This window comes from Acanthisitta chloris, unplaced genomic scaffold (assembly GCF_000695815.1).
Source record: "Acanthisitta chloris isolate BGI_N310 unplaced genomic scaffold, ASM69581v1 scaffold8238, whole genome shotgun sequence".
Classification (NCBI taxonomy): domain Eukaryota; kingdom Metazoa; phylum Chordata; class Aves; order Passeriformes; family Acanthisittidae; genus Acanthisitta; species Acanthisitta chloris.
In genome coordinates this window covers 68,651-88,939 of record NW_008685314.1, presented here as the reverse complement: position 1 = coordinate 88,939, position 20,289 = coordinate 68,651, and the positions used below count along the sequence as shown (strand labels likewise).

The 20,289-nt window shown below is 38.9% G+C and overlaps 1 protein-coding gene across 1 annotated transcript in view; it reads left to right on the top strand.

Annotated features, from left to right (window-relative positions):
- The window catches only part of ARPP21 (cAMP-regulated phosphoprotein, 21kDa), a gene marked incomplete at its 3' end in the record, with an annotated part of 87,009 nt that overhangs the window by 9,600 nt on the left and 57,120 nt on the right, over window positions 1-20,289 (top strand). Inside the window, exons 9-11 of the mRNA XM_009079705.1 lie at window positions 1,264-1,329; window positions 2,206-2,346; window positions 18,538-18,646. Of these exons, the coding sequence (XP_009077953.1) occupies window positions 1,264-1,329; window positions 2,206-2,346; window positions 18,538-18,646 (316 nt within the window). The remainder of the gene's footprint in view (window positions 1-1,263; window positions 1,330-2,205; window positions 2,347-18,537; window positions 18,647-20,289) is intronic.

Genomic DNA, 20,289 nt, shown 5'->3' with positions numbered 1-20,289 from the left:
CTGAAATTATAGCTGGCAGCCTTTGAATTCCCGTAACTGTATGCTGTGTTTTATTTGTTCTGGAGATGGTTATGAAGAAAAATGTAAAAGAGGTAGGCTGTTAACTGAGTAAAATGCTGTAAAAAGTCATCAACTACTCCCTCATCCAGTCACCCATTATTTAATTTCACTTTCAGTAACATCTGGTCTTTGTCCTTACCTTTTTGCATACAGCTCTATGGATTGCAGTAATATGTTATAGCTATTGTGGTTGGAGCTTTGTATCTGCATATAAAGTAGGTTTCTTTTGGCAGTGCTGCACACAATTAAAATCCTGTGCACAGTGCCGAATTCCGCTCTCAGTATTCCCATAGTTTTCATTTGGAGCTACAAGCTCATCTCATCATTCAATTTGCCTCCAAACATCTAAGGAAGGGTCTATAACATTTTTATACGTTATGATTTTCAGTGTTCATTTCAGCTGGATCTGTTAAACAGGTACCATGTAATTATGCAATTACAAAAGAACTGGGAATAATTGGGTACCTGACAGCCTGCATAACCTCTTGTATAGATGGTGGAAGGTCCTTCAGTTGCTTTATGTGTGCAAAATGAGAAAGTTCGAAAGAACTAAGGATTGATGGGAGTCTGCCAAGCTTAGAAATGTATGGAAATATGCTGGGGAAATTTTTGGATGTTTTTGGCAGGAGAGGAGGGGAAAAAGGATCATCTGAGACCTTAGAGTTGAAAACAGCATTTTGACTGAGAAATCCTGTGGTGTTGCCTCCTGGGAGTACATAGTTCAAAGGTGTTGTTCTCTGTTGTGCTAACTAGATTAGATGTGCCCAGTCTTGCAGCAAATCAATGCCTTATGAAAGATATATCTCAGGCAAAATGTTGAAAATTTCTGTGGGTAGCAACTCTTCTTGCAAAAGAACTAGATTAGTTAGAAATCTCATTTTCCTTCAGAAATGGGTGAAAATGAACAAAAGCTATCCATAACAGTCAGGGTCTTTCTATGCAATGCATTGATTGCAGCCTGTTGTGGCTGGAAGTGCTCTCAGACCACAGCTGAGCTCACAGAAGAATCTCTCATGTATGTCAACGAAGGTGCAGCAAAGTAGGCTGCAGTCTTTTCCAGATGAGCCAGGACAAAGCATGTCTCATTTTTAATCAAGATGACTGAGAGTGCTTGAAAAATAGCCTCACAAACATTGATATATTAATTTTTTAACTCTAAAATGTCTGTTGGTAGTTGACGGTACGAATCCTTGCATTTCTTTTTGACAGGGACAGAATGATACTCTTGAAAATGGAACAGGAAATTATTGATTTTATTAGTGACAACAAGTAAGTCAAGTTCCATGCTTGGTTATTAAGTTGCGTGCGTATGTTGCAATGCGAGTTGTGCGAGGGATGAATTCATATGGACCGCAGTGCTCCTGAGGGCTGTTACTGGCATGCTACAAGAGCAGACTTTTTATTTCCTGACATGTGGTGATACTACTTAAGATACAATAGATGTAAATGAAAACCTTTTGCTCTTCATTGTGTTATAATTCCACTGGCTCTGCTCATTTAGGTACAAAAATATAATTAAAGCTTTTAGTGTAGAGGATAATAAAACACATTATCTCATCTTTGTTCTAAAGTGTTGGAAAATAGGACTGAACTTAGGTGGGGGGATTCTTGCTACCATGTGCTCTTTATAATAAATTTTTTCTGCAGCTTTAAAAATAGAGAGTCAGAATAGTAGCAGATGAAGAAATTATGCTGATGGGAAATAAGCATTTTGTCAGTAAGAGAGAAGAAAGTACTATTTGCCAAATTAGATTTTTCCAGCATCTCCCTGCATCTGACCTTTGGGGGAAAGGCAGAAAGCTGTTGCCAGTGTCACAGCAAATCTGTAGGACTGGTTGTGCAGGGAGCATAAGTGTGCATGGGGTCAAGGGATGAGTTCTTCCCAAGACACAGTAGATTCACTAGTACAGTGAAGCATGAGCTTAGTTTGCTCTGATGTAGCACATGGAAATGTGCTTATTAGAAACTCTAAAATTAATTTATTTTTCTTCCTTCTGGTAGCAAACACTTATATATAAATGCACAATGGGGAAGTTTTCAGTTAGATTCAGTCCACTGAATTTTTCAAATGTACTGCTGTTTTCATTTAATTGTAGCTCAGAAGGAAATGTAATTATCAATGCGGTTTGTTTTCTTTGTTTCCAGTAATCACTATAAAAAGTTCCCTCAGATGTCATCATATCAGAGGATGTTAGTGCACAGAGTGGCAGCTTACTTTGGAATGGATCACAATGTGGATCAGACTGGAAAATCTGTAATTATCAACAAGACCAGCAATACAAGAATGTAAGTAGCAACACTGTTGTGTTTTTCCTTTTTCCCTTTCACAAGACAAGAGCTGGTTTGTACCATGACTGTGTGGTGTAATTATTGAATATATGTTTTTGTAGCAACCGTGAGTGCTGTTTATTCTTTTCTAGGGTAAGAGGGGAGGACAGGGCTCTCATTGTGAGATTTTTTAAAGGATGTAAAGATACATAAGGAGAAATCAACCTATATTGGTCCCTTGCAAGAAACTTAACATGGAATCTTGGAATGTTACTTTTCCTGACTCCTTAGTTCTGCCACTTTGCTACGGAAATGAGCTAATTGCTTTACATGTCACCTGATACCATATGTCTATATTCCTAAATAACCCAAACATATTTGGAAGATTGCCTCTTTCTTTGTTCTGGCTCTCCTGGCTTCAAGAGTCATTTTCTGCCCAACCCGATTATTTAGGATTTGGTTCCCCTCCACCATCTGCCACCATTCATTCCCTTTTCCTGCTCTCCCCTCCTGGTTCCACTTTATTTTCTCTTCAAATCTCATTGTTTGACCACAGCATTTTTGTGAAATATAAATTCCTTCTGATGGTTCAAATGCATTCCAAAATTCCTGGCAGGTTAAACTTGTGCTGTCATGTGTTATACACTTCTTCATGAACCTGTATAAAGCTAGCAAAAGCTCAATGTGAAGTTCACTAGCTAATTCAGCAAAAGTCCAGTCGTGTCCTTGCCTAATCAGCATCACTTGTTCTGCCAATTGCCACGTGTGTATTAACTGTAGCCTTCATCTCCCTCTCTACCTATAAACTACATAATGAAGAGGAAGTAATTACAACTGGGTAATGAAGTTTTGGTATCTGGTATTGGAACAGGAAAGCCCCTTTGAAAATTGTGTATTTCCTGTATTCAATTAGTATGAGAAATAAAAACATTAATTTCATTTACATACCCAGTAGTTAGGTGATTTATTTAGATCTATTTGCAGAAAGTATTTTTTTAATGTTATTAACTTGTGTAGGAGGGTAGAGGGGCTACCTAATTTTTCAAGATCAAAATCTGAACCAAACACATCTGTATTAGCTATTTCACTGAGACCTAAAAATCTTCCATGGGTATGAAGTAAATTTAAGATCATGGACCATTTATTTTTGATCCATTTCATGAGCTATCCCTAAGATACTTGGACATTTGTAAAACAGCACTTGGGCATTAATATTTTTAAAGGTTTGAATAAAGCGTGCACTAACAGTTTGATTTTCAGATGTCAAGAGAATTACAGTAGCTCAATAAAACACTCAGGCTGCCAAGCCTTAGCCTCAGGGTCTGATAATAACTGCCCCTGTGCAAGGGCTATATTTGTGTATGAATGAGAAAAAGCTGGGTATGGAGCAAACTGGTGTTCAATTTTGAGATGTAAATAGGGGAAAAAAAGTCTTCTCTTAAACAAAACACAATCATAATTGAATGCTTCTTAGGCATTACTCTCTCTTTACAGTTCTGCCTTTTCCCTTCACATCTGTGTCACTGCTGTATGCACCAGCTGCTACATATCTTTCCTCACAGCATTGCCTTCTCCTGGCTGACTTGATAATAGAGTAATAGCGTGTTAATATCTGTGAATGCCTTGCGTGGCTGTCATCTCAGACACGGGTAGCACTGGAAGCACTGTTGGAAATGCTTGCACAGTGCTTCTGGAGAGGACAATGAAGCCTTCTTCAACAGTCAAAGCTTTATCCGAGTGCTCAGGTGAAGCTGTGGCTTCATGTGTGGTGGAAGTGAGCAGGCAAGGCTGCTTGCCAGGTATTAACTGGCACCCTTGTGGGTGAGCTCCGCGAGCATGAGGTTGCAGGGGTATAATGTATCAAACAGCCCTTTCAGCCGTGGTCTTGCAAACTGGATATGAGGCACAGAGCCAGATGAATTGGTTCTAATGCCATTGCTGTTTAGATCTTCTAGAAATAAACATAGGGCTTTGCCCCTCTGTTGACTCTGAGTACAGCTGTTTTGTAAGCATCACACAAGCTGCAGGTTTCTTCACTGTTCAGTGATATGGTGGTAGGTAACCGGATTACATGAAGCTCATTCTGCCTTGTAGTATTTCCAGTGTGTTACTTACATTATGTTGATACTGCCATAAAATAAAGCTTTCTAGAAGTACCTCTTTCTTTTCATAACTGGACGAGATGGCATATTTTTTTTAAAATGTTCCTGGCTCTGACAGAAAATAGTTTGTTATCATCTAGCTTGAATAAGGACTGATGAGATTTTATTATCTGCAGCAAATATTGTGTAAATTCCACATCTGAAAGGATGTGATGGAATTCCATGTGTTTTGCATTTCACTACTCTCAGAGGAGACAGTTTTGTTCGGTTCAGAATCAACACCAAATACTAGGAATGTGTTGACTCTATTAATTACTACTTGGACAGTATCCAGAATACCGGAGAATCTGAAGAGTGTCTGAAACACTGTTCAACGTGGTTATGCTGTGCTGTAAGCCTGAGCCTTGATAGCTTTATGTGAATTTATGGAGAGGTGCCATAGATGTATGTTCTGAAGATTTGCATTTTGGTAATAAATTATGGCTTGTGGTTTCCAAAGTACTTTACCATGCTGTGGAGAGAGAAGAATATTCTTGCATGCTCAAGAATTCATCTTTTCTGCTCTGGCTGTGACTTCTGTGTACATGTGCCTGTTTGGGAAGAGCATCTGACTCTGCAGAGTGGCCATGTGGCTTGAATAAGCACCTTGTGGCTTATTTCTCTGAGTGAAGATTCATGTCACATCTCTGCTCACACTTGCAGGCAATCAGTTCTTCCCTGGCTCCAGGCAGTGAGGTGCATTTATTCTGTTCAGCAGAGACCGTCCGTGTTCATTGCCTGCAGGTGCTTGGAGGTACAAGTGTCAGAAGAGTTAACGGCTTTGAGGTGAAAGGGCTGGCTGAAAAATCTGGTAACAACCTTCCCTTTGAGGTGCCCATGGTACAGACTTGTGTCTGCCAAACGGGACTAGGGTGTGAATGGAGCAGATGGAAGGTGTTTCAGTCCTTTCATCAGTTGGCCATCTTAGGGCAATGTTTATCCACTTTTATGTACCTGTGCCTGTAAAGTACCTACTTGATGGAGTTTTGGAATTGGAGAAAGTGCTTATTGAAGAGATTTCAGCTGGAAAGAGGGCTGTGACTTCTTTGTTCATCCATGCTGCTTTACAGATAGGGGAAAAATGATGGTTAAAATTCATTAGGACTTAAGTCTCTGGGATTGAAGTCCTGCAGCTTTCATGAACTCTCCATGAAGTCTCTCTTAAAAATACAGTCAGATAATAATGGCAATTTTGCAGTTTGAAGATATTTATAATGAAGAGCATAATCTAAGGTGCCTTTTTTGTCTTTAGCTTTATTGGAATGTGAACAAATTGTAATGTTTTTGAAGCTTTTTTTATGAAATGAAATTTTAAAACACCGTGATGAGCTCAACTACCCAAGTATTTGTTAACCTTTATAAAGTTAAGTCTCTCTACTCTTGCTCTTATTACAGAATAGTGGATTTTAAAAACAAATTATCCTTCCATACCATTTTTGAAATTTAAGCTAGGTTAAAAACAGAGAATAACTAAAAAGTACATAAATTTTCATGGTCTCATATCTTACAAAGTCCTGCCTAACTAAATTGTCCAGTTTTTGAAATCTTATTCTCAGCAGTGTACATGAAAAAAATGATCAGAAAATAAAGGAGGATTTTGTTATTGTTGTCTTGGTTTTATAGTCAAAGAACTCAAATACTGCTTAAAATGCAAAGTCTGCTTTGTTCAGTATGAAACTACTTGTGTCACCATTCTGATATATATTTGTCTGTCATCTGTGCCTGCCTGTCATCTATCTAAAGATATACAGAAATATACAGGGAACTTAAGACAGTGAAATATGATAGAAGCAGGAGTTTGGAATTGAGGCAGTATGTTAGACAGGGCATCTGTATTTGGAGCCAAAAAAATGTGTGTGTGCCACCTTCTATTTTGTGTATTCCTCATGATTCCTATCAAACATCTGGAAATACCCCAGAAGATTTTGCAGAACAGTTCATATTGCTAGACGTATCAGCTCAATCAGATTCATTCATTTGATTATCTGTACATAGGTGGAGAAATGTAAGGGACATGTGTTTGGTGTGCCTGGTAAATTAAAAGGGGTTTCATTTGGTTGAGATCATCAGCCTTGTGACAAGTATGTCTGTACCACAGCCCACACATGCATTCATGTACTTTTTTATATAAATGTGAGTGGCAGGGCTCATCAGAACTGAGAAGGTGGGGTGCTTATGATATATAATGGTGTGTTTAGACATTTTCATACATTCTGAGGGTGTAACATACCTATTATAAACTTTATACCAATTCTCACATCCTCGGTTCTGACTATTTCATTTTTTTTTCAGAAGCATCGTGAGTTACGAGCCTTGTGATACTTGGTTTTCTTCCTACTCTGTTATTATAATGTTGGCCCAGTTAGAAGGTTTTAGATTTTTTGGTTCCTTTGAGATGCATCAAAAACCTCAGGCAATGTGTATTACAGGGGTTCCTTATAAGCTAGAGTTGAACTGTATCAGCAGAAGGAGGCGTAATGTCCAAGTTTTACTCTGAATAACCTACAAGGACTTCATGGTTTAATGTACAATCTGCATTATTCTGTCTCCTCTGTGTAAGGGTGGTTTCAATCGCAAGCAAAGACAAAAAGTTCTCTTTGGGTTTCTATTAAGTATACACTGAGTGATCTTGCTGTAGATAGTATCTATGCTAGTAGAAGTATGCTGTGACAATTTCACCAAATTAAGAATGTGAACTTTGATGCAGGATCCTACAGACAGGTTAGTAAAATGACGCTCACTGAACACGGCAATTTCAATGAGGAGTAGTTTCTAGAAATTTTTCTACCTTAGGCTGAAGTGCCAAGAAGACTTCCTTGAGATGCCAAATGTTACAGCCTTTGGAGCATGCAGAAAAGTATGCCTCTCTCATTGACTGAATAAGGTATTCAGTGTAAATTACTTTAATTACTTTAAGCAGTTTCTTGCTGATGGGAAAGGTGGGACATTTTAGCTGTGTGGGAGTAGTGACAAATATGTACCTGGACACATATATCCTTTTTTGTAAAATCTCTGTCAGAGCAATTCAGTGTTTGCCAGAGCATTTCAAGAACAGTTTTGTTCCCCGTCCCATTGTAAACCAGAATCTGGCAAATGATTTGCTGTATGATATTCCATGCACCTTATGCTCTCCTTAGTTATCATATGTCCACACAGAACAATGATCTCATGAGAGCAGAATTGCTTTTATGAGCCACATGATGGCTGAGAACATACACAAACACCTTTATTTCTGTTTTTATTATTTTCATTGGAGTATTGTATTATTTTCTTTGAGGGACTATGGAGTCAGCTCCATTCCTTTATTTCCTGTTGTACTTACCTCTTTCTCATCTTTGCTACAGAATAGTTGCTCCTTGACTACTAAGAAATAAACTGAAACTGGAGATATCTAGACTTTTCCTCTGATTTACAATTGCTGTTGCTCACTCAGTATTGTAACATCATCTGTTACAAATGTGTAGAGGAATAGAAGTATGCATAGTAGATGTCTGCAACTAAATGGAGAAACTGTGTAACTGAGAAATAACACTATAATTGGATGAGACATTTTGTTCTGGTTTAAGAAGAACTAATACGTTATGCAACTAATAACCAATAAAACAATAATGTATAATAAAAACTATGAGCTAACATAGCTACATTAAAACATATGTAGCATTTAAGTAACAAATTACATTGGTTTTCATAGATTTTATTGACTTTTATGCGAACAGAACCTGTTTATTTCGGTCTGGGATTAAATTAGGAACATGATTAGAAAAAAATCCACATTTTTTTCAGTGCAATAGTATTCATGTGTAGATTGTAAGAGCCCAGTGTCCCAGTATTCTGGGTTGCTTGGGTTTTAGCCTTTTCCTCCTCTTTGGTCTTTCCCGCTGCAGCCTGGAGTTGGGCACTGCATCTCTGCATGGTGACAGAGGAAGGCTTTCAAACCCAATGAAAAAGTCCCAAAAAAACACTTCAGAAAAGCATTAAGGAGAATTAGACATTTTCCATTGAAGTTCAGGAAATGTCTGTCTCCAGCAGTGGCCTGAGCATGCTCATTCACTGCAATGCTTTGGCTCTTTGTTTCAGGAGAGAGACACCTTATGTGATGAAATTGCCTTTCTCTATCCAGTCATAGGGTGATTGGAGAAGTAATTCAGGGGGTACATATGTTAATAACTGGTAGGGATTTTATTCATATCGTACTGTTATGCTACAAGCATTTGTTTAGGAAATAAAATTACCACTGTTCCATAAATGAATTATTTGAGGTTTTGCACATTCATTATTTTACTGCTTGATGCTCATCTGGAAGAGACTGAGCTTTTGTCCTAGTCTTTTTTTAGTAAGTTTTTTATTTAATTGATATTTGAATTAGGACAGCTTTTTTCTCCAGCAAGCATTCTCTCATTTTAGTCACATGCCCGTTTTACATGAAAGATACAAAAGAAAAAACATAAATACTTGGTAGATAAATAACATAAAAAGAACACATACTTGAAACTGAGCTGAATTTGACCCTTAAGTACTGGCTTCATTCTTCCTTCAGTGTAAGCCATATACTAGACCCATAGAAATGACTTATTCTGTAAATGAGATGTTGGGGTCAATGAACCAGTTCTAATAGCTCCCATATTAAATTTTCATCTAATGTAATTTATTAAAACTAAATTGTTTATAATTAAGGTGGACATGTGCTTTTTACAGCTGTTCTAGACTGTAATGAAATATTAGTTAAGCATTAATCAGAAGACATCTACAGTATTTATTTTTCTATTTTTTCTCTTTTGTCTTTACAATCACACCCCTTGATAGTATAAGTTTTGTTAAACCTAGAAGGTTATTGTCACCTGCTCTGTGTGGCAAGATGGGAGGTTGCCCAGGAAGAGAGTGTTATGGAATAGCAAGTAGGTAAGGAGGTTGAAGGAATCTCATTCTTGCATGAGTAATTAATCCATGTCTTTATGTGCTCATTCAAGCTATAGCAGGAAAGTACTCATTAATCAAGATGCTGTTTGGTCATTTATACTTTCAAATCACTGGAGAGAGATCTGGAAATCTGAGATGGCCTCTGTGCTTTCCTCACAGGTAACTGTACATCAGTAGTAGGTGAAGCAATGTATTTAAATCTGAGCATTTCAGAAACCAGGTGTTGATGTTTGAGCAAGTAAATTGTAGAGATGGTCCAAACTGGTTATATAATTGCCTTTTGCTCTTCTCTTGCCTGCCTCATTTTTAATGTAGGAAATAGGACACGATCACCAGAAGTGTTATGAATTTTGAGAAATCTTTATAAGCAAAGTAATTCATTTCAGCCTGCTGTTTCCAGGGTAGCCTTGTGAGGCTATGATAGTTTATTAAAAACAGGCCCTCTTCTTCAGGACAGTGGTGGTTTGGAGGATTAGTTCTGATTCATGAGTCTTCCTGCTGGAGATGGGGAAAACATTCATGGTGTGGAACAGAAGTCAGCACAAAAATTTATTATAGTATTAATGTATATATATGGGGCATTTCAGGAGGGCTGATAGTTTCTTCTTAGTCTGTTGGCTTTTGGGGAACTATCTTGCATTCATCAGTAGTCCTCAAATTTTGAATTTTCTTCATTTCACTCTCTCTCTCTTCTTTGTTAATTTTTGAACTTCTGAACTAGAAAAGTGTGATTTTAAATAGATTTCAGTGCTTATGCAACACTGTAATTTTCAGCCACTTACAGAGTATGCCACATCCTTAAAATCAGATATTAATGAATTCCGTAATAAACTATGCTGCCACTTTTGAGCCTCTATTAGCTGGAAATAAATTGGTGCTGTGCAAGATGTTCAGCCTCGATAGGCACCCCGAATATCAAGAATTAAATCAGTTGAGGAGAGTGAGCAGGAGAAGCAGGTCCCTCAGTAAAAAAATAATCTTAGTTTGATCACAGGAGGACAGCAGAGCATTTTGAAGCTTCTAAAATGGTCCCTGCCTGAGAGAGGATGTTGTGCTTCCTCCCCATCTAGCAGAAGAGCTGATTTTTGAGTGTGGCCTTGGCCTGCAGGCTTTTCCTCTGAGTTCAAAGCCTGTGTTCTGGCCCCAGAATATTGGCCAAAAATTGAAGTTTTTACTCAGGCAGATGCTCAGGGAGTCAATAGGTACTGTGTTTTGAATCCATATCTTAAATCAGGATGATTTTCTGGAATTACATTTTAGAAAAGCTTATGAGGGTCGTGAGTTTTGCAATGATACCTCAGCATTAGATCAAGTGCTTTGAATACAATATACTTTGAAATCCCTCAGGATCAGTGCTTCTGCTTGGTCCATATACAGAATAATTTGTCATGGAAAAGATTCTGTATATGTTGACTCTATCCATTCTGCCACCTTCAGCTTCACTATAGTTTTCATAACAAGAAGCACTACTGTTGCCAGCCCCACTGAAGTCATGCTGTTGCGGTACTAGGACTGAGCATCTTGAAGGATGGGCAAGGATGGCAGAATAAAACCTCACTGTCACTGAAGGAAAAATGCTTCTGTAATGCATTACTATCTTGCTTTTCAGTCCTGCCAGACTTATCTGCAACCCCAATTAGAGAACAAGAGTGCCTGTCAAAATATTTTGTGATGTGCAGAACATATTTAGAGTCCAGATGCTATTCTGAAAAAAAAAATATTAAAGGATATACAGTCTTAAACCAGGGAAAATGTAGCATTTGGTATTTGAGGGGCTTTTCCCCCTATGCCACAGAGAAGGCAGCATCATGAAGAACTGTCTTGTACAGGACTGATTATTTATTTTTTTATGGCTTTTAATGTGCTTTTATCATCATAACAGAAGTTCTTAGTGACTCATACAATAAAAGCAGCAATCTGTTAATGAGGCATTTACTTTCACATGCTTAAAATGCTGTCTTGAGTGGTTTTAAGTATTAAGTTGTGATAATATAACTACACTGTACTTTAACAATTATCTGCATTTAAATTCCCACTCCGACTTTTTGAAACCGTGTTTTAGCATCCATCAGCCCCTAAATACACGAAGTATATTTGAAGGATGTAATTTTGGAGCCTTGTTCCTGAAAAGCATTGTTCTGAGAGAATTTCATCAAATAATTTAACCTGAAGGGCTGGAATCCTGCCTTTTTCATTAAGTTGGGGCCTTTAGATAATGATGATATTTGCTTTCAAGTTCTGTAAATTCTCAGAATACACTCCAATGTCTCCAAAACAGGCATTTGTACTGCAGATAATAGAGTTTGTCCTTCAAGTTAAAACAAAGAGACGATAATGCTTACGTAGTTTTACTGGGCTGGTAATGCAGAGGTCTAGGAGAACCTTCCACATAAAATATAAAAGACCGTACAGCAGGCAAATGTAGTAGATATTCACAAAATAGCATGGCAAGAAAGGCCACCATACTGTGTCACAGCATGCCTCCAGAACAGAGGCCACCATGATGTTGGACTAAGCAGTTGGATTTAATTAAAGACAAGTGCAAATAACAACAGTGTTAAACCATCAGAACACCTGCATAAGAGTGTCTTAAATCTTCACAGCTTCTCTGAATCCTGTCAGCATCATCACTTCTTCCCTCCTCTCACCATCCCATTGCTCTCCTGATGGCATCCTTGTATAAGATCTTTTTGTCAGTTACACATTTTTCTTGCTGGATGATGATCTGTGAGTACCCCAGGTGATGGTTTTCCTCTTCCCAGCCCCATTACCCTCCATATCTTTCACTAGGTGTGTTGCCACTCATTCAGAAGAGAAATATTAACAAGCTGTTCCCCATTGCATGCATGAAATGAACATTGCATTGCAAGTGCCAAGTTCAGTTTTTTGGAATCTTGCACACCACAGTGATCTCCCCTTTTGAACTTGTATTCCTGCATTGCATTCCTTCAGACAGCTGCTTGGCTGTTACCTGTGAGGCTTTTGCAGATGACATATGCTACAGCACTTGCTAGATTTTTTAACTGCATCAGGCACTGTACTGGCAAACCCATCTTTTCTGCACATGGTGAGGCACTTGCATCTTTTGAAAGGCATCTTGCAACAGCCTGTGTGCTGTGGTGCTGTCAGAAACATATGCCTCGTAATAAAGATTTATGTGCTGTAGATAAGTCAGCCTTGACAATACCAGACTGTTTGTGTGCTCTGCTAATGCAGTGACTAAGTCTTCAGAACTGTAACACTCAAAGCTCATGCTTGTCTCTTTCCATTTGTCCTTTTGGTGTGGTAGCTGTATTTTCTGATTCTTAGCCAGTTATTTCATAGCTAATTAACCTATTTTAAATGAGTGCAGATTTTTCTCCCCCAGTATTTAAGTTCTTATCTCCAAAGCAAATAGAGGTCTGTGAAACTGCATTAGTTTGCTTGGCAGACTCAAGAAAATGCCCTGTTTCTTCCTAAGTGTGTGTGTATCTTAATAGCTATTACCATTCTGCAATATGTTTTTAAAAATCTGTAATTTGATGTAATGGTGAATACCTGGTTAAGGTAGTTATGGTTTGGGGGTTTTTTCATTACCACTTACAATGGTTGCTTCAGAATCAGAAGTATTAAATGAGCGTGTAATAGGGAATTCTCCTTAAAGAGTCCATGTAAAAAATATGCCTGAGGGGTGAGCTCTGTTTTCTGCCATGCAGAGATAAATTGAGAGGAATTCTACTGAAGTGAATGGTTAGTAGAAAAAGATCATATAATGCTACCAAAAACTTTTTTTTTTCCTTTCTGACACACAAATGCTTTGCAGTTTCTTCTAGTTTTACCACTGCCAAAACATAAGCTTCATTGTAAGGAATGAGTCCAGAAAGTGCTTTTGGGGTCTTGCTTGAGTAAAGACTGCACATGACTTCTAAGGAACTGTGAAATGAGAAAGGTAATGGCCAACTGGTAAAATAAAAAACAGACTCAAAAGCCATCTGAAAGGTAGTGGTGGTGATTTGTTCTGCTATGGATTTGTTACTATGTATCTGACTCAATGTATCACAAAATGACAGCATTGTTAAGATTGGGTGGAATCTCTGGAGGTCAACTTGTCCAACCCAGCCCTGCTTGAGCAGGACAACCTCGACCCAGTTGTCCAAGATCATGCCCAGGATCATCCCAAGGATGGAGACTCCACCATCTCTCTGGGCAACCTGTGCCTGTGCCTGGTCACCCTCACAGTGAAAGTATTCCAAACACAGAAATGAGATACTTCACCCATATCTCAATGTTACCATTATAATGATCTCCCAACACAAAAATGAAAGAGTTGAAGTGATCATTGGCTGCCTGAGAAGGAGCACAGCCACTAGAAGTGGAAAAAAGATACTGCCCTGAGATTTTACCTGGGTACTCTCTTCAAGTCTGGACCTGATATTGCACTAAAGTATGTAGAAGTGCTCCTGAACCAGGGAAAACACTGTATAGGAGGGTTAATATGATGCCTTGTTATATATTGTGTCTGGCCATTGGGTAAACTGATCACTCGCCAAAAAGTGTTCTCTCTTCACTGCGGAATAAAACAGATTAGGAAAAGATTTTCAAAAGATTTTTAGCGATAGAAGCAGACTTTGCAGAAGTTTGCACATGCTCAGAGATTTTTGGGAAGCTTTTTGTGGTGGAATGTTTGGATGCTGCAGGGCACCCACTGAAGTTGGCTCCCTGGACTTATCCCTGAATATCATGGTGCTACCTGCCAGACAGGATGGAGAGGAGAGGCTGCTTGACTTGCAGAAAAGGCCTTCGCTTTCTGACAGATCTGGGGTTCAGAAGGGGGCTAGGCAGCTGCCTAAGGATACGCACTGAAGAGCACTAACTTACTCTCAGATCCAGTTTCTCTTAAACATTTGCAGCACCTGATCAAAAGCTTTAGAGGGAAGAAGGAAATATGCTGTGTGTTTTGCTCTGAATCATGTTGCCAGAAGGGTGACTAACTGAGCTACCTGACATTTAGGAAATACGAAATGAGTTCACATGTGATTGTGGTTTTGTGAAGTTGCATTTTCGGGGCACAGATGTTTTGTGTCCATCCATACAGTCAGGCAATGAAAATTCGGATGATCAAAAGTTTACATTAAATAAAACCAAAACAAAGAGGAAAACACTCCAGACTTTACATCTTTTTAGCCTGTGTGCATTCCCCCTCCCTTTGTGTTGGTTTCTGAGCCTGTAAGGTATAGCTGGGTCATTCTCTATAGTTTTCTCAGTAGGGTCCCCAAGTTGCAAAAATCCTACTGACTTAAAATGTATTTCCTCCTTAATCTTTTTTTATGTTCTGTAGTAGGATTTGAGATTATCAAGTGAGGTACTGATTCCAGACATTTTGTGGACACCCCAACCCTGGCAGTGTTCAAGGCCAGGTTGGATAAAACCTTGAGCAACCTAATCTAGTGGGAGGTGTCTCTGCCCATGGCAATGGGGTTTGGGAGTAGCTGATCTTGAAGGTTCATTCCAACCCCTTAACATTCTATGATTCTATGACATGGAGGATAAATGAAATACTGAATGGGCTAAATCAAATACTGTCATACTGGTATGCAGCACTCCTTATAGGCATATATTTGCATGTCTTTTTCCTTGACACGGCTGTTACCAAGTAGGTGGGTGTACTGTGTGGCCAGAGTCGACCCACCAATATAGGATAGGTATTGTAGGTTGTTTGTATTTGGGTTTTTTTCATTGTTTTGGATTTTCAAAGATCCCTAAATTGTTGAGTACTTGAGTTAGTGATAAGGCCTTCAGAATTACTCAGCGTCTCTTCAAAAAGGCTGTACAAATCACATTTTTAAAATTAAATTAAGGTTTGGTTAGGATTTGAAGATGTAATTTAGGTAACCAGTGTGGTAATAGTGAAAAATTTTCTGATTTACATGGCTTTATAATAATAATTGTAAACCATGCTTTGACTTCAGTAAGACCTTAATTTATGCCAGTACTGAAAATAATCTTGATAAATTCACTCCCTTACATGCATGAACACAATTTGGTATATTGTGCTGACTACTGCTGGCAGTAGCAGCTAAAAAGCTCAGAAGAGTAAATGTGATTGTTATTAATTTAGGACTCAGATGAATTAACTGTATCTGCTGTATTACTGCAATTACATACTGTGTTAGTATATTGGCACTACAACATACTCAAAATTGCATATTGTTTTCTTCATTTTCAAGCAGTTAATTCACCTGCAAATTTGTAAACTAATGCAAAATTTCCCCAAAATAACCATAATGTCTCTGCTTCCTTATAGCAGATGCATTATATGGTTACAGGAAACTTTAAAGCTGGGAATGTGGAGCTTGCACTGACTTTCATCAATGGAAGAGACCCAAACCTTTGCAGTACCAACCTCTTCTCTACCCAAGTGATTAGAGCATGCGGTTCCACTTACTGGTTTTAAACATTGTTTGCTATCTGTATCCTACTAATAACATATTTTTGCAATAGGTGTTAAAGAAAATGCAGTAAATGGTGTTGAAGAGAAAAACACAAGTACATGCATAAATATCACTGAACCTTGATACCTTCTTTAAAATAGTCTACATTTCTTTAAACTAAATGTCTTTTGCTGACTTTATTGTTTGAAGGAGGCCTGCAGGTTTGTGTGCCTGAAGATATTTTTTGCTGTGGTATCCTGTTTCTGACTTGACAGTCTTCCCTCAGGCTTTGCATCCTTATTAACTGAGCTGGTCATGTTCTTCTCAATCTCACTGGTAACAGTGACCCAGAGCTGCAGTGATGATGGGAGGGGAGGAGGTTCTTGTGGTGCTGATAACACCCTGGCACTCTGTAGTTCTCTGCATATTCACAGAGTCTCTCTCTGCCCAAGTAAACTTCTTTTCACAACTAGAGATTAATCACCTACTGGGCTTGTAGATTAATATTATTAACGGGCATACACTGGATCATTAGTTTTGACTCACGGCTTGATCTCATTCTTCTCCTGTTCTCTTCTGAGAAGTGGAAATATTTTATAAATAGTAAATAAAGTGAAAATGGGATTTGAAAATTAAAATAATGCTATGAAGCATGAAAATCACATTGCTGTTTAAATAAGTTAGTAATTGGAGGAGACTTTTTTCCAAATTGTTTCTTCAAGTTTTTTTAATAATTTTTGACTACTTTTTTCCCTGCTGCATTTTAAAGTCTCATTTATTTATCCTGTTTGGTATATAGTTTATTAGATGCTCAGCAGAGAGTTTGCAGTTCTAAATTTTACACTGATAGCATAATTGCTGAAATTTTGTTTGTGCTGTAAGATGTAAACCCAGAAAAAAATAACAATACTCAGATAGTCCTGTCAAAGCAGAGTATTTGAGAGAATGAATGATTTCTGGCTGTGCAGGCGTAGTGCTCACTAATGGAAGCAAAGGGAGAACAACCCACGTAACAGTCAATTAATGGGGCTTTGTAGCCTTTCCGTTTATGAGGAAACAGTGAATGACCCGTTAGCTTAGAAGACTGTGCAGAGAGCCATGGTCCTCTGGGCTTTCCCAAAAGAAGGCTAGTAGGGCAGAGAATCTGCTGACTTTCATGTGTTGGGCCCTGTATCTGTTAGCACCAGCAGCTACAGATGGTGGACAAAGTTTTCTTGACTTGTCAGCATCTGTGGAAATCAGGCTGGTATGTTTTATTGCTTTGTCACAAAAATGCAAATTGTGAGCAGAAATGGGAGCCCTCAAAATTCATACAGATAGAGAGGCAGGAGAGCTGTTGTCTCTTAATACTGAATTTCTTACAGTTTATTACAAATATTTCCTGTGCATCTGACAATGAATTGTTATGGATGGCAATTATAGCATGAAAATGTGCTGTATTTTGATTTGAAATCCATTACTAATTAGTTATATGCAAATCTGGATGATATAACAGCAAAATGGTGGCTGATTTACACATCTGGTTTAATTTCCCATTGTGAAATAAGATGAAGCTGAGGTTTTTCTTTTAAAGTTTATAGAGGACTTTTATTTACAAAAAGTCATTGACTTCTACATTTTGATTTCTTCACCATTGCTCTGTTCATGTCAGTGGAATCTTTGTGTCTTGTATGCGTAGGTCTCTAGACATGAGCATCTCCAACTAGTACTGCTGTTAGCAGCTCTTTCAGCACAGAGCATAAGGCTTGTGTTGCCTGATAGAAACCTCACAACCTGTTACTGCCTTTAAAACACAGTTTGTGCAGCCCCTCAGTCAGGTGATAGCATATGAATCCCAGCTCAGTTTTCGAGGCCATTGGTCATCCTATCAATGCTGTTTGGGCTTAAAACATTCCAGGTTTGGCCCTAGGAGTGGTGCAGGCTGGAATGTTACTTATTGACAGCTAAAAGGCATTGGTGGTGACCAACTCAGTCACAAAAGTACCTTCTTAAAATTCTCTTTTGCACAAGGTGTGGTGACATGAGTTGCTGCTTTTTGTTCAGGGTGAGAACATGAAACAGCATCCTACCAGTTAACAAACTTAAAATGTTGAGCTTTTGACCGGTGGAATTTGGCTTATAAAAAGTAAATGTCTGGATAAGTTTAAATCAGTGAACTAATTGATACTTTATGATTGTTTTGGAGTATTTTTCCCAGTCAATGGTGATGAGATAAAATTTTGTTTAAGCAAAACATCTTCAGTCAGTTGGAGGATATCAAAGTTTGGTTCATAGACATAACTTTACCGATTTTGTTTATTAGGAGTGAGGAAACTCTTGGTTGCTTTTCTTTCCCCATAAGATTTCTATAAGTTGTTCTTTACTCCTGAAGATGGATAGGCTACACTAAGTGTCAGTGTTGCTGGAGGACCCAGCTACTGAAGGAAGCAAATTAACATACAGTATGTTAATTTGTTTTCCCTGTCCTTTAGTCACAGTGAGGAGAGTCTAAATATTTCAGTGACTGAGACTTTGGATTCCCGCTCCTTGCTACACAACAACAACAAAAGCTATTTATAGCAATAACAGTTAGCAGCAATACAGCAGCCTCAGACAGCTATAGGCAGTGTCTCACCATGACCACAAATGTTAACTGCTTTTGCACTGAATGCCTCTGTGAAAACAAAGAGCACTGAGAAATAAAGATCAAAGCAAAACCAAAAGAAAGATTTTTTTATTGCTATGTTTTACTTTGCTGGCAGACCAGAGCAAAGGTTTTCTGAACATTTAAAAGATGAAAAAGGTGAAGAATCCCAGAAGCGATTTATCTTGAAGCGAGATAACTCTAGTATTGATAAAGAAGACAATCAGGTTGGTTCTCGGTTCGAGAGTTGCTGAAATTTGTTCTGTTTTTGAAGGTGGGCTGACTGATGTTATTGTTGTTCTTTTGTTGTTGCTCTCCTCCTCCCTTGCCCTCCTGCCCCCTCCCCACCTCCTTTGGCATACGTACCACTGTGGGTGGCATCGAGCCCCAGTGTGGCTGCTTCAGCCGTGGCAGTGTGTGGGTTTGCATGGGTGGTTTGCTTGGCGCAGGACTTGCTGCATGCCCACGGGAGGGGGAATGCCGGTGGCTCTGGGCTGCGTGGAAGGCTGTGTCAGTCGCATCTCTCAATGTCTTGCCTAACTATGGAAGTTGTTCCACTCCCTATAGCTTCCTCCTTTAGTTGTACCCATTCAGAGTTGGATTTCAGTATGAACTGATGGTAAAGTGATGTAGCCTGAAAAAGAGAGAGGAAATAAATAAATAAATGAATAACCCCAAACAAACATGTGATGGTGAGGCCAGGTTGATTTTATTTTTATTTAAACCATCCTAAATTAAGTTTTGACCAAAAATAAATCGGTTGGATCTTTTAGGTCCCTTCCTTCTCCTGTGCCCTCGCCACCTTTTACTGTCTGTGTAACTTACTTGCTTGTGCATGTACTGTGGCAGACGTTCCCCCTCTGTGTTGCCTGTGCCATAACACTACTTTGCCTTAGGTGGGCCTGATGAGTAGGGGAGCGCCAGGGAAATGTGTGTGTTTGTGCTGCCTTTAAAAGCAGGTGTTGTGCTGTTTCAATCCAGTGCAAACTGTGTACGTGGAATATATTAACAAAAAATAAATCAATCTGAAAGGGTTCTGATATGATTTGCTTTTATGAGAAAATTCTCACAGGTAAGAAGACAGCTTATGCTTTCTTTGCTTAGGTTATATTTATGGAGTGACCTACCAGTGAATCTCTTCTTGCCATTCTCGTTCATGTTTTCAGTAAAGAACTGATTTTTTCCTTTCCTTTTTTCTTTTTTTCCCCCCTTTTTTTCCTTGACTTTCAGTTATACATGGCAGCCTTGCCAGTTTTGCTGGATCTGAGTTGGCTTTGAAAACAAACCCTGAGCAATTGCAGGGTGTGGTGAATGTGGGGATCAGCCAAAGGATAGCGGCATGACATATCTCACCTGGTGCTGAGGTGCAGGGGGAGAAGGAGCAGTACTTGAAACCCAGTTGCCAGTGAAGCATTTCTTGATGAGGTTCATCTCTCCTTACTCCTATGGCACAGCCATTTCCTGCACTGTGGTTTACCAAGAGTCACAAATGACCTTTCTTTTCCCAGCAAAACTGAAGTTGAGGATTCCTTACTTTATGGAAATGGTTAAAAATGTTATGCTGAATATCTGGGACTTCTCCTCCTTGTACAAATAGACTTTGTGGGTTTCTTCTAGAGTTTGAAGTTTAGCTCTCGCAGCCTAGTTTCCCTCTTTTCTTCCTTGACTTTGTAGGTAGCACACCATTGCCTGCCCACCTCCTCCTCGCAGCTGGTAGGAGAGTCAAGAAATGCTAGCAGTCGAGAACAATGGCACTTAGACTTGGGGTGAGAACACCCAATTTTAGGATGGCGGGTCCACAAAAGCTGGGCAGAAAGCCTTGTTTTGGCCACCTGCTCTACAAACCTATGTGCAGTATCTAACTGGAAAT